A 15,677-nucleotide genomic window follows, 5' to 3' on the forward strand; every position below is an offset into this window, starting at 1 on the left:
TTCTTGGCAGCATTGCCCGTCACAGAAACTCATTGTCCTGATATTCAGGTGCTGAAAGATAATGACAGAAAGAAGTGAATGAAGCTGTACGAGTGGTAGAGGATGTCTATTGGCATCAGATCTCTGGTTTATCTTGCCCATCCACTTTGCTTTGTAGTTCTTGGTATGGTGGAGGTTGCAATGAATATCTCTGTCACCTTCATGGCACACACTTTGGAACCTCCTGCCTTCAGGTTGTCCCAACAACTTCTCCTATCAATGCTTCCGCAGGCACTGGTGTAAATCTCAGGGCTTGTGCAGCTGCTAGCAATCCCAAGGCTCTTGTCCCTTCTGCCCTGCTACTGAGAGGTGAAGTTGCCTTTGAAATGGCCACAGTGTTATGCCAATGACTGGTGGCTTTCTGACCTCCAAACTGCCCTGTCCTGGATGACTAATGGGGCTGTGGGTGAAAATTAAAGTAGCCATTCAACATCAGGCAAATCGAGATCTAAAAATTGTGCACAGATGTTTCCCTTTTCTGCCACTGAGTTGCGATGTTGTGCTGAAGGGGATCTAGTTTAGTTTAGTTTATTAGTGTCACAAGTAGGCTTGCATTAACACTGCAATGAAGTCACTGTGAAAGTCCCCTAGTTGCCACACTCCGGTGCCTGTTCAGGTACACTGAGGGAGAATTTAGCATGGCCAATGCACCTAACCAGCACGTCTTTCAGACTGTGGGAGGAAACTGGAGCAACCGGAGGAAACCCGCGCAGACACGGGGAGGACGTGCAAACTCCACACAGACAGTAACCCAAGCTGGGAATTGAATCCGGTTCCTGGCGCTGTGAGGCAGCAGAGCTAACCAGTGTGCCACCATGCCGCCCCTGCCACCGTGCCGCCCCCTAAATGGAGTTATTAGGTCCTGGAACTGAGCACCATATTGCCTCTTACTGAATTTCCTATCTCCTTGTTGAACGCACAGCACATTCGCTGTAAAGCAAATGCTACTTGCCACACATTGTGTCTGGCTTTTTCCTTCTTATTTCTTTTCACTTCCAGCAGATAGATAAGGCCGGGAACCATGAGAATGAAGATTACCCTCTGGGGAGCAGTCGAGGCTCAGACCTCTCGGATATCATGGAGGAAGATGAAGAAGAGCTGGGATCAGACACACAGACAAATGAAGAAGTGCAACAACAGTATTGCAATTTGACCAGGGAGAACTTGCTAAAGGTAATCATCTTAAGCATATATCTGGATGTATCCATTCTGAATTTGCTGCTACCAGGTGAAGGACTCAGACTGAGCCTTGGTCATTATTTCCTTTTGATTAACTGGTGTTCTTCTTTCTTCCCATTCCTGACTTTTCTCAGTAAGTCACAACGCAACCGAGAAACAGTTACCCCTCAGTTATTAGGACTTGAACCAAAATGAATGGAATCAGGTTTATAGTCCTCAAGCAAGATTCTCCGGCCTCCCAGCCGGGTGTTTCTCACTGGCTGGAGGTGGCACGTCGTTTGCTAGCAGCGGGATTCTCTGGCTCCACCGCTGTCCATGGGAATTTCCATTGATGTCACCCCACGGTGGCAGAAAAGCCGCAGGCGGGGGAGCGCTGCCGACGGGACCAGAGAATCCCACCGACGTGAATAGCCGGAGAATTCTGACCCTCATTTTTCTTGCGAGACAGTGCATTAACAGGATAGTTTCATCCTAGCCTGATCTGAGTAAAGCACAACGGTAACCCTGATTTCCATTCTGAAAACTATCACATGGCCACAAACACCAGGACATTTTTTTGGACATTGCAGGATTTTCAGAATTGCTGCAGCACTTCTTATTACTGCATAACGATTGTTGCCACGCAGTGTCCCTAACATTGGTGAAAATTATAATAGAGAACAGAGAGGTTTCTGCCCTATCACTGGTGGATTGAGATCTTGGAAGTACAGCCTGTTCCAGGTTTGTAGCCTGAGGGACATTAACCTCACAGAAAAAACCTATAGAAACTGTGGCATTTGTCAGTGTTTTTTGTGAGTTAAAGGGAGTGAGTCTGAAGTGTGGGAACTTGTTCAGTTTCTGATGGCAACACGTCAACACAACCTCAATAAAGTCACCTGGTTTTAAAAGAACACAGCCCCAAACTCCTGAGAACAGCACTGCTGCGGAGACTACCTCCTTAGGACAAAGGTTTGGATCCATATTCTCTGCTGTTCATCCTTATGTACTATATGGGGGTGGGAGTGGGGGTGGTGGTACGGTGGGGTGGCAGTAAACCATATCTTACATATTGGAGGGAAGAGGGGGTTACCCAGTCCTGTGCAGAAGGTGAATTAAACCGATGGAAGGGTAGGAGTGTGAAAACTGAGTGAGCATTAATAGGTAATGTTCATTCAAGAGAAGGTATGAAGGAATATTAACAACAGAATTAAAGTAAAGGGAGACCAAAGATGTACCAGGAATAGGGCACGTTCTCCAGTAAACTGATAGAGTGCTGCTATCTCCGAGTAATAGGCAGATGCTTTCACTTATGGGTTCCAGGAAATTCAATGTTGTTGATAAAATCTAAGCTATTGAATGTTTAAAACTGCTCACCTGACCTAGGTCCCTGTGTAATGACATGTAAACAAATGTGACAGATTTTCCAATGGGGTGAGCCATTGGGCTGTTCAAAAAATGCAGAATACGTTTACGCTCCGTCTCAATTGCTAAATGCACCCACATAATGTGAAGCAGAGTGCAACAATATACCATCTCAACTGGGTGTACTAATGTACCACCCCAACAGGGCAGGAATATTCTACCAGGGATGGGTGCCGGGGTATTGCTAGTGTAATTGGGAAGGTTTACACTAGCATGGCAGAGAATGGAAACCTAACTTCAGAAGAGAGAAAAGCAAAGTTGGAAATAGAAGGCAAAATAAAATAGAAAGTAAATGTGGAAGATTGAGGTGGGGGAGATGCATATGTCAGCATCGTGGCTGGACAGGAAGGAGTTGTGACGAGGAGTGCCAGAAGGAATTGAGAACAATGCTGAGGGTTCGGCTACTGGAAGGTCACGGGATGCCAGGGAGTGGATTTACGTGAACATTCCAGGTTTGACAGACGGGACTGATGCCAGGATGTGACAGGTGGACACTCATGCTTGCAGCTTAAACAAGGTCATTCATTTTCTTGGGGCATTGGATGGCAGCCCTCAATGTCAGGCCACTGGCACAGACTGACACAGCCACTGCATCCTAGGCTGTATTTGCTTCCCTGCTTCAGGGTCGTCTACCCACTCAGGAGTCCAGGGTGGCCCGCCTCTCCTCTCCTCCACTGCATCCAGAAGCTTTCCAAGGATCTGCGTGGAACTGCTCTCCGCGTTACCATCCTCTTGGCTTGACTGGCTGTGAGTGCAGAGGGAGCGTTTAAATGCAGCTCCCTCTTGTTAACAGTGTACAGCTGCGAGCCAGTTCGGGTAAGTGACAGGCCTTGGGACTCCATAGCAGCGTCTTTCATGTGGAAGAGGGCGGTTTTTTTCAGTGCGGAGCCTTTGCAATCTGATTCGCACTGGACATACCGACGTGGATCACACTCGTTTTCTCACCCGAAATGGCACACTGGGCAGGATTTTCTGGCCACACTCGCCCCGAAACCGGAAAATCCCGCCCAAGGTCAATGGACCTTTCCATGGTCCGTCCCTCGCCCGCTACGATTCCCGTGCCGGGCGGAACGGGAAAATTCACTCCTTAGTCATTTTTTGGGAAAATTCTGCCCCCCCCCGCATCAGACAACTGGAGGACTGCTAACATGGAAGACTGCTAACTGTTTAGAAAGGGAGGAAGGGATAACCTGAATAATTGTAAGCAGGTCAGCTTAACCTTTTTAGTGGGCAAATTATGGGCAGAATTTTCCCACCGGTGCGAATCCGATCGGAATTTTCCCACACTTAGGCATGAACTTTACCATCCTGCCCACCACGTGGATTGGAGTGGAGGGTCGGAGCATGGGAAGACCTGTTGACCTCGGACATGTGAGGCTGTAAAACCCCACCTTCAGTCATTTTTTTGGGAGAGTGGTGAGTTTGGCACTGGTTCTGAGAGAGAAGGGGCGAAGCATGATGGGTAAGCCTGGCTTCACAGAGATCTGGCATCATTTTTAAAGGGCGCCCCAATCTCAAATTGAAATTGAGGACCCCACCTGCTCCCATCATTGAAGGGATGTTGACCCAACCTGCTCCCCAACAAAGATCTTTGGCATCAGGGCATTGGAGCCCTCCCAATAGATCCCCCTTCATACCCTCTTCATAACCCCCCAATTCATGACCCCACCCCTGTCATGACTCCCCCCGCTTAATGCCCCCTTCATGACTCTAGCCCCCTCATGGCCCCAGCCACTGCCCTGGCATCCTGGCAGTTCCCCATCTGACAAATGGACAATGCCCAGTCATGTCCCCAACCACTAGGAGCTTCAATGGCCTCCAGGCACCCCCTTTGCATGACCATCATACTTGGTCTCCTTATGTGGAGTCCAGTCATGATTCTCGCCAGGTTCACGCTTCGCCCAAGAATTGGAAAATCCCAGGGAGAGGGGTGATCTGGCCTTGAATGGACTCAGCATATTTAAATGTTCATTAAAGGGCAGGAACTAGATTACATCTGGTAGTGGTGGGTGGGAAGATACCAACGAGGTTTGGCAATGGCACAGAACTCATGAAACCCGCAATTCTCTGGCCCCGCTCCGCTCTAATGTGTTCCTCACTGGAAAATCGCAGCCCATAAGTCATCAGTTAGAAAGATATGGATTAATTAAGGACAGTCAGCATGGGTTTGTTATGGGTACGTCTTGTCCCACTGACTTGACAGAATGTTTTGAGGAGGTAAGGATAGCACGTTTCATGTAATCTACGTGGATTTTTAGTAAGACTTTGACAAGATGTCACATGGCAGACTGGTTAAAAAAATGAAAGCCATGGAATCCAAGGGAAAGTAACAAGTTGGATCCAGAATTGACTCAGTGGTAGGAAGTAAAGGGTAAGTATCCAAACATGTTTTTGTGACGGGAAGACCATTCTAGTGGAGTTCCCAAGCTACATACTTGCTTTTTGTGGTAGGTGTTTATGGTTTAGATTTAAATGTAGTGGGAAAGATTAAAAGGTTTCCAGAAGTGCTGTCCACATGGATTTCAGTATGACATTTGACCAAGTCCCAAATGACAGACTGCTCATCCAGAAGGTGGCGACTTGGATCCAAAATTGGCTCAACGACAGGAAACAAAGATTGATAGATGTTTTTGCGAATGGAAAACAGTTTCCACAGAGCTTAGTGTTGGAGCCTTTGATGTTTGTTGCATATATTAATAATGTAGGATTAAATCTAGGCAGCAATGGGTTGGTCTTTCTTGATTCCTTGCATGGTTGGGTAACAATGTTGGTTTGAAATGGCATAATGTTTACAGGCTCTGAATGCTGAGGGAAGTGTAACACACCATTGAGTTCTTGCACCTCTTGTACAATTCTCTTTATAAATACACATTTGAACCTCCAAATAGTTGTCTGGAGCCTATATGTACTCTCATGATGCACAGCAGCTTCAGAATAATGATGTAATTGTATTTGTACATTACTTACTATGTAAGATCATTAATTACTCCAGAAGCATTAATTAATGTCCTGCAGGAGATGTTTTCAATGCATTCTAAACAGTGAAAGCTATGTTAATGTGTCACCTTCAGCGACTAATTTTCAAATCTGAATCCTGGGAATTATTTCCGTGACGTCATATTTTGGAATCTTTTGACCATTTTCTGGAAAGTGGCTACTTCAAGTGTTGTACTTGGAGCATAAAGTATTCATGAAAGTTTGAAAACTCTGTAAGCTTTCAGGTTATAAAGAATTAATCAGACAGATTTTCTGACTTTAAATCAATGAACATAATGGAGGCGATCTTTCCAAAAATATTCCAAGTGTCATAAAAGTCTGAAAACGGGTACATTCCACACTGATTTCTTTGGGCGGGTTTGGCACTGTAATCCTCCCACGCAGTTTTTCTGACAGCTGAGAGATTCACGCCAGAAGGGGGGCTGGAACCTGAGTAAGCCGCTGAAGCCGGCTGCAGACTGCTCGGGATGCCATTGCACAGGGCGCCCCATCTAACGGCAAACTGGGAGACCTGCTATCACCGCCCCCATGGACATTGTACCCTCCCCATCATTGGTGGCATGCTCTGCCCTTACACCAACATGGGTTGCTGACATCGGCGCATCAGGACCCTCCCGTTGAGTCCCTGGAGGAAAACCTACGCCTCCCCGAATACCCCCCCAATGCTGATCACCCCCCCTGCACCTGTACCCCTTGCATAGACCCCCCTTGTAGAGGTCTCCCCTCGTCCAGCCACTCCCTTGCATAGCCTTCACTTTGCAGAACTCTCCCACTTACATTGCCCTCCCTCCCCTTGCATAAGCCACCCAAATTTGTCCAGAAAGGGTGCGAAACCTATTTGCCACTGCCACCCAGGCCCCACCCCATTAGCACTGCCCCGGCACACTTCTGGTGCCCCGATGGGCACTGCCTGACCATGCCCCTGACCACTCCAGGGCTTCAATGGCCTCCAATGTCCCCAGCATTGGCTTGGCACCTGGTCTTTGCTGATGGAGATCAGCAGTGATTCTCGTCAGCATGACATCGTGCCGGTGAGGGGGAGAAGATTCCAGGAGCCCCAGAAGATGCTGTGCAGGAGCAGGCAAGTCGTCTTACTTTAAGTAAATAGGTTTTGTGCCCTTTCTGGACGTGTAGTCAATCTGACCGGCAAAACAGCGCCGGGAAGTTAGCAAAATGGGGTGCAGATCGTTTTTTTTTAGCCCTACCTGCGATCTTTCTGGCTTGCCACACTGATTGACTGGCCCAGCGGGCCAATAAGATCGCGCCCAATAGATCTATTGTCCCTACTTCTTGAATTTAAAATCGAGGTATATTGCAACCACCATTCATACATCACACACATACATCCCTGGGCCCCACACACACTAATATAGATGATAGTCTCAATGATAGAATAAGAGGATAGGCTTAAAGATAATTTGCAGTTTGTGAAGAAGATAAATAGTCAAATGAATATATGGTTAACTGTCCTTTGGCTGGTCTTGATATGATGTTCCCACATTGCAGCCATTTTGTTCAGTTGTCTTCCTGGGTCCTTGTATTCATTGGAATTTAGAAGGCTGAGGGGGGATCTTATAGAGACCTATAAGATAATGAAGGGGCTGGATAGGGTAGAGGTGGAGAGATTCTTTCCACTTAGAAAGGAAACTAGAACTAGAGGGCACAGCCTCAAAATAAAGGGGGGTCGGTTTAGGACAGAGTTGAGGAGGAACTTCTTCTCTCAGAGGGTGGTGAATCTCTGGAATTCTCTGCCCACTGAAGTGGTGGAGGCTACCTCATTGAATATGTTTAAATCACGGATAGATGGATTCCTGATCGGTAAGGGAATTAGGGGTTATAGGGATCAGGCGGGTAAGTGGAACTGATACACTTCAGATCAGCCATGATCTTATTGAATGGCGGGGCAGGCTCGAGGGGCTAGATGCCGACTCCTGCTCCTATTTCTTATGTTCTTATGTTCTTATGTCTGGCTGTAGGGAAACAGATTTTCACATTTTATCCCCAAAAGATCTTGGTTTGCAGTAGATATGTCTTGCAAGGGTGTTTACTCTGCAATACCTGTGCACAATATTTCCAGGAAAGACTTGACTTGATAAAGCAGTTCATGAAAATACTTGCTGGCTGCCTATTCCAGAGGAATTTGATTACCACGTCTGTGATGTCATTGTGTTGTGGATTACATTTTTGATATCTCACCTTGGAATCTTCTGAAGAGTATAAGTCAGCGGGAGATGGGGGTCTTTCACACTCCCTAGGGTGGCGGAGAGTGGTTTTGAGAGTCTGCTCCTTTTCATCCTCCTTGGGTTGGGGTACAATCGTATGTTCAACTGGCTGGCAGTCTTAATGAGATTACACTTTATTAGAATCCGGCCAAAGAAAAAAGGCATTGGAAATTGTGTTTTTTTTAAGAAACACATCCTCATCATAGAAACTAATTAAAACACTAATTGTGTTCATTTTGTTTGCTCATAATTATAAATAGTTACACATCTCATTAACCAATAAACCCCTCAATTGTTATATAAATCCTGGTGGCTAGTTTGAAGTAACTGTGCTTATTTAATCTACTTGATTTTGCAGATACGTATTGAGTAAAGCAAAGGTTTCTAACAATTCACCAAGTGCTTTGTTTATCTTTAACTTACAGATACCATGCTTTAAGACGTAACATGTAAAGTAACTATTTTTTCCTTTAAAAAGCACCTGGATGAGCAGTTTGCACATCATAACATTCAAGGCTATGGGCCAGGTGCTGGTAAATGGGATTAGGTGGGAGGTCAGGTGTTTCTCACATATCGGTGCAGACTCCATGAGCCAAAGGGCTTCTTCTGCTTTGTATGACACTATGAAATCCTATCTGTGGAAAAATGGACAAAAGTTTCCTCATGTAACATGCATCCATCACTAACAGTTTGGTTCATCTTCAGTACTATCATTGACAATCATATTCTGGGAATCCCTTGTTGCTTATGTGACTACAACATCAGGTTTCCCTGACATGTAAGTTGTATTTTTTTTGTATTTAAAGCTTTTTCTCACCTTATTGTAATTTTGGGCACTTCATCTTAAACGGCTCTCTGGATTTCTGTTGCCTTACTGTGCTTTGAGTTGACCTAGTTTCAATTTTCACTTTGCTTTTTTTTTCTTTCTCCCCCATCCCCACCCGCCCCCCCCCCCTTCCTTGCATGCACTCAACCACTGTACGTGTTAACCATATCGCAACAGCCTGAGCAGTATGAAACTGATAGCGATGAGGAGTTTCTGGAGAAAATTCTAGAACTTCCTCTGCAGAAACATTACAGTAAGAAACTATTCAGCATTCCTGAAGTAACGGAGGAGGAGGAGGATGAGGAGGTGGCGGAGCAGGAGGTCATCTGTGACAGCAGCCAAGCTGGTATCAGAAACCAGGGAGAAAGAGAAAGTGGCTCCATTTACACCCAGGAGGGAGGACGATTAGAGGAAGAGGATCAACCACTTAAATGTGTGCAAAGTAGTTCTGACAACAACAGAGAGAAAGACCAAGCCTTAGACAATGATACCAAAAATCAAGAATTGGAAGAAATACCAAGCTCCAGTATCAGTCAGGGTAACTGCAAAGATTTAGCTCAGGAAGCTATGGATTCTAATGATCCACAGAATGAGCTGAAGACTATGGACGTGGAAGAGGTTGTGATGTGTGAGCCAATCTGTGATCACAGCAGTAGACAGGAGCCAGGTGAAACGCAGCCTCACTACCCAAAAAATAACATCAAAAACAAAGAATGGAGTGAAGAGACGAGTGGGTATGCATATCCTGATGCGAATGTTAATCATACCTACCCCCCGGTGTATACCAGATCCCACCGACAGGAGGGAAAGACTGTAGAATACATAGAGGACAACGCCGTTGAATACTCTGACCTGGATGTGACTGAATGTATAAAGAAATCAGTGATAGAGGAGCAGCATCACAGGGATATTTTGGAGCCAAATACTTTTGAGCCAATATCCATCTTAAAGACGCAACCTCAGACACGGATAAGGTCCACAGATCGGAAAGAATTGAATGCAACAGTAACTGGGAACCCACGTTACAACAGCAGACAGCAGGTGTCTCACAAACACCTAGAGATAGATATAGAGTATGGCACTGAGGAGGAAGAAGAAGTGGTGACTCCCAACTTACACCTCTGCACACAAGTTATTCACCTGGATCAGATGAGATCAGGTTGGTGGGACAGTAGCAGGACTAACAGAGAAGGTATGGGTGAGTACTGCAGGCACTGTGAGTGCTCCAAGTCAAAAGAACAGAGGCAGGCCTTTGTCAAAGACAATGTTTTTGATTCAAGCTCCGGTGGTGCCAAGTCTCCCCGTCATCATAGAAGAAAGAATAAGACTGCTCACCCCAGGAACCTGCTACATTGCGAACGAGACAAGCTAAAAGGAAGGATAGCCGAGGAGAAAGCATTCGAGGCTTGGACGTTGGAGCCTTATGAATTGGGCAGGAGAAGGACACGGGCAAAGACAGAGCCAGAGGATTCAGCATGTTCACGGGTGTGTGTTTATCTCATTGTTCACCTGCTCCATTCTTCTCTTAGTTTTGTTTTTTGTGGCTGTCTGTCTGTTTCACTGCTGTGTGTGCTTTCTGCCATGTGCCAGTTGTACACATGTCCTTCACTATTGGTGAGTAGTGTGAAGCAGTAGTCCATGCTTTCCTAGCATCAATGTCTTTCAGCCCATTGATAACCAACTGAACTAAAATTTAAAATATCTGCCAGGCTCTCCGTAACATAATAATTATCACCCATTAGTTAGCCCTTTGGTGTAGTTTGATAGTAGCACTGGGTGCATTTGACAGAACAGGGAGTGAAACCATTATGTTAATGCAAGTTTTCATGCTAGGAGACCATGGCGAGGATGCAAAGCAGTACTGTCACTAGGATTTCACCAACGTTAATCACCCATTACTACAATAATAGATTCTACCTTCAAAATATATAATTTGCATCAGGGGAGAACCAGATAACACCAGGATGCTGATTGCAGATGGTGATAGGAATAATTTGATAGGTAAATTAAGCATGCCACATGAGATGTGTATTGGTGTAAGTGGACTTTTGACTCCAGTGCACCAAACCAACCTCGTGACAAAACTGCTTGTGTTTTTGTAGTGACTGAGAGCTTAGTGATTCTATAACTTCTGATTTGGGTTCAATATAGCTTGTGAAATGACAAAAGAATGGAGTGCTGTTCTGCATTTCATTTCTTTGATTAAGAAGCATTTTAAGGTTATTTTCTCATTCTGGGGTTCTGCCCCAGTATTCTGTCCCAACAGCTTCGAGGTAATCGCGTAGAGGTGGGTGAAAGCCATCTCCATGATTTTCTCCCTCTAACTATTTTTCCTTCTTTAGGAGTGCTTAACCCTTGGAAGAAGTGACTGCTACTGCACAGTGAATGAGAGATACGGGCCTGGATTCTCATTCCCAAGGAAGATGTGCCGAGCTGGGACATTTCCTGGCTCGCAGGCACCTGCCTTGGGAAAAAGTGCCCCAAATGGCAGGATCTTTGTTCCGACGAGGGGTGGGGGTGCAGGATGGAGGCAGGCCCACTACCCGCAGCTGCAGATCGGCGGTGGCTACAGAGACTACCAAGTGCCTTGTTTCTCTGGGACTTCATCCCAGTTGTTTTGTTGAATATTAGGCCTCACCCCTCATGCTACCACCCAACTCATACCAACCCACCTCATGCCCCTCAGCCCTCATGGTGCTTTACAACCCTTATGCCAACTTATGCTCCCCACTCAACACTATTTTCCCATACACCCTCCATGCCAACCCATCCAATAAACACCATAGGCACACCTCAGGAGCCATGCTGAGATGAACTGAAATAAACTTCCAAATGTCTATTATAGGTTTCCCTATATTAAAAGAAACTTCATTCATGAAAGCGTATTCAATACATTTAAAACCCCTCAATTACTTCATCCCTTATGAAACAAACATTTGTGTTCATAACTCCACATCAAAGCAGCTGATCCATTATGTATCTCTTGGAGCTGGCAATCAAACTGACTTTACAGGCCCCAATGTGATTATGATAGGTTGTGGAAAGCAGTAATAATGCTATAATAGCACTTTAGATCATGCCCACAAACAACTGTTAAAATAGCTAGCACAGATTATTTTCAACTCTCAAACGCAGGCAGGTTTTAAAAATTTTTAAATAGAAGGCTATTTAAGTAATTTGATGGTTCGACAGATCTTATCAGCTCTTCACAAGTTTTTAGACCTACACTGAAAATCCATAACTCTCACGCTGCGGGATAAGCCCCTTTCTAGTCCAAAAACAGAGTTTGCTCAGCAGTGAATTCCGATGGCTCTGCTGAGTTCAGGCTTCCCTCCTGTGTGACTCATGGCTCACTCCCTTTCCTACTCTGGTGAAAATAGATTTTGTCAGTAATGGACTTCCAGATGTGGGTCCTTCCCATCAATTTTCAAGGTCCGCGGAGTCTCAAGACTCATTGGAAATCTCGCCCATATCTCCTGGAAGACTTCCAGAACTCATTCCCGAGGCTGATTTGATTGGAAAACATCTGCTATCATCAGAAGAATAGGTTGCAATAAGTGTATGAAGTACACTGACCAGAACGAATACAGAAAATACACAAATCTCAAGGAATGCAGGAGGTAGTGATTACTGTGCCTTTATTTTGAGATTCCTGGTAAATAGTGGACACATAGAGCATGCTCCCAGAGAAGGTAACTGATCTTGGCTCAGTTGAGAAAGCTGGATTAATATCTGTTGAGAGGAAGATTGGGATATTAGGCTGAGCATATTAATAGAACACTGATTTTTTTTTCCCCAGAGAAGATAGTGGAAGGAGCTTAAAAGTTATGAGGTAGTTCATGTCAGAATAAGCAAATAAAGTCTATATGGAAGGGGATCAATAAACCAAATTGGTCTTTCCTTCTTCAGACACGAATGGTCTTAAATAGAACCGCTTTGGAGGGATAATCCATTTGTCAGTCTTTTGAGATTTTTTAAAAAGGTTTTGTGGTAAATTTTTATTTAATCTATAGTGTGGTGAGGTTTGCCAAATGGACAAGGGCAGATTCTGGTGGAGAGTACACGAGTGACGACTCAAGCCAGTCTAGAAGGCATCATTAATGACAATGGCCCAAAAATCACTGTCAGAGAAAAAGTGAGGCTAATAGAACCTCCCATTATTTATGTTCAAAATCCACAGCTACTTCAGGCAAGGCCAAATGCATGATTAAATGCAGAAATTGTAATGTTGGCTCTCAGAGATCCATCACTTTGACATTAGCTTCACAGAAACAGCTTCTCTGACTGGTTCCCCAATCAAATGTATCGAATAGCATGAAGTGCCTGTACTTGCAGATATTGCAGATATGAGTTAACTCAGAATTCCCTCCTGTATCCGAAGTTCGTATGCTTGCAGATATGAGTTAACTCATATCTGCAAGCATAGGAACTTCGGATACTTGCAGATATGCGTTAACAGAAAGTTACATGCTGTCTGTTTCTTAATGATCTGAATACAAATAAGCTCTTATTGTAATCAGACTGCACTTTTGAATTAATTTGATGTTCTCATGTCTAGAAATTGCAGGTTTAATAATGTGATCTCCTTCAGGCTCAAAGAGATCTATCTCATTGTACCCATTTTGAAGTCCACTCAAAGGATGCTTGAAAGATCTCTGATCCTTTGTTGGCTTGAGCCACTTTTCAAGGATTCCCTTGAAAATTAGGAATTACTGACTATTTTGGAATCTCTCTAGAAATTGGACGTTGTAGAGCCACAAACCAAAGGTGAATCAATATCAAAAAGTGATACTGAGGAGCAAGTCAATGCCACAGTATAGCCCCGTGCCTCGCCGCTGCTCGATCCCCCACCTCTGGACTCTGCCCTGGTCCTGGGACTCCATGCTGGATGTCTCATTGACTGCAGAATGGAGTTTACCTTTCTAAAATGGGCAAACCATTTCAGATCAAGCCATGTTTACGCATGAAAAGTACAGTTTCTTTCTATTTACCATTCAGGAGTGTGTGACTGTAAGGTCTGTTTGTCGGCTGGACATTGATTACTGATCTTCCTGGCAGAGTATTCCTTCAGGCAGCATTCAACCTTTGCTGTTTGTTTCAAAGGAATTTGCATAGTGAGTCACAGTGGCCTACCCACCAAAGCTTTTTCGAAGTAGAAAATCCCGACAACGGATAAACCTGGGACAGTTTTGAGTTGAATATTACTCAAAGAATTCCACATTTCCTGTTTCCTGTCCTCAGATTCTGAGGGTCAGAATAGGCAACTCTCCTACTCCCAAGCCATTGATTCTCATTCAACATGGTCATGCAACGTGCCCTCCAATATCTCCTACCTTTACACAAGCAGGGGCCAATTGTCTTTATCTTTGATGTCAGCATTGATTTACTTGTTGCCCACTTTCTTTATACAGTTGTTATTCCTGCTGTGTCGGTGTGATGGATTCTGTTAGGGCAGACCTATCAGTCCCTATAGATGCTTGGGCTCTAGCTCCTCAGTATCCTAAAAGCTTAATGCCTGGGAACAAGGCAGATGTATATGTTAGGTACATTTATCTTTCCAGCTTTCGAGTGTCCACAAGACAGAAATAGACACAATTCTGTCATTTGGACAATGTCAGCAGATTGTTGATGGACCAGATTCCTGGACGTTTGGAGGCATACACAAAAACAAGTCCCTATTTCATTTCATTGAAAAAAATTAGTTGCTTTTGCAAAAACTAAGACTCGTTTGGATGCACAAACCATCCCATCAGCGTTTATAATGTTAATTTAGCTGCAGTTTACCGGCTTGTTCCTGTACTTTACTGCCATAACAGAGCCTATTGTGTAAACTTTAACAAAGAATACAGTCAAAATGGAGACTTAGAAATCACTGACCGGAATAAAGAATGACCTATGAGCATGAGGAAAAGTGACCATATAGGACCTGTGATCACGCAGGAGGTTGATATGCCAGCTCCTTTTAATAGTGAAGGTGCATTGAGTCACAGGACAAGGTAAAAGCAAGAAGGATTGGCTATCAGGCTGTTCCATATGGAAAGCTCTGTAGACTCAGGGCCCGATTTTACCATTTTCATTCTAAGTGCTGAATCTGGGCGTAGTACAGATCCGACTTAGAAATCTGCTTTCAGGCGCTCCCATATGCTCTCAGCCATCTCTAGTCCCATTCGTGCTGTGGGCGGGGCTTAGCACGGCCGAAACGATCGGAGCTCTGAACTGCGCATGTGCAGTTAGAAAAAAATTGGACAAAGCGCACCCATGTCAGATTGCTCCCGAGCCGCAGAAAGCGGAGAAAGCGGCCCAGGAGCGAAAAGCGGGAGCAAGGGTGTATCTCCGAGGGGGGCGGGGGGGGGCAGATGGATCTCTGGGGGGGGGGGCGGAGGAGGCAGATGGATCTCTGGTGGGGGGGGGGGCGGGAACAGGGGGGTCCGCCGCCACTCTGCGGGCGATCGGTGGGGGGGGGGGGGGCAGGGGTGGCGATCGGTCTGGGATAGTGGGGGTGGTGGATAAGGGACACACACAGACATCACTGTCCCCCTTGCCCACCCCCCTCCCACTACCCAGACCGATCGCCACCCCTGCCCCCCCACCAGAGATCCATCTGCCCCCCCTAACAGAGATCCATCTGCCCCCCCCACCAAAGATCCATCTGCCACCCCCCCCCCCACCCGAGATACATCTTAACCGCCTCCCTCGCCGCCACCCCTCCCCCCCCCCCCCCCCCCCCCAGACGACGATGTGGCCTCACTCTCCCCCCCCCCCCCCCTCCCGACAGCGAACGTGCCTCACTCCCCCCCCACCCCAGAGAATGGTCTGGCCTCACTCACCCTCCCCTCCAGAGGAACATCTGACCCGCCTCCCCCCCCGCCACCACCAGACAACGATCAGCCCCCCCCCCCCCCCCCCACCAGACAACGATCAACCCTCCCCCCCCCCACCAGACAACGATCGCCCCCCCACCCCCGCCAGAGATACATCTGACCCGCCTCCTCCTCCTCCCCCCCCCCCCGAAC

The 15,677-nt window shown here is 46.0% G+C and overlaps 1 protein-coding gene across 1 annotated transcript in view; it reads left to right on the forward strand.

The window, feature by feature from the left end:
- Nucleotides 1–15,677, forward strand: part of tspoap1 (TSPO associated protein 1) — a 286,284-nt gene that overhangs the window by 241,222 nt on the left and 29,385 nt on the right. Inside the window, exon 20 of the mRNA XM_078225016.1 lies at nucleotides 1,039–1,212. Coding sequence (XP_078081142.1) covers nucleotides 1,039–1,212 — 174 coding nt within the window. The remainder of the gene's footprint in view (nucleotides 1–1,038; nucleotides 1,213–15,677) is intronic.

This window comes from Mustelus asterias, chromosome 12 (genome assembly GCF_964213995.1).
Source record: "Mustelus asterias chromosome 12, sMusAst1.hap1.1, whole genome shotgun sequence".
In the NCBI taxonomy this organism is placed as follows: Eukaryota; Metazoa; Chordata; class Chondrichthyes; order Carcharhiniformes; family Triakidae; genus Mustelus; species Mustelus asterias.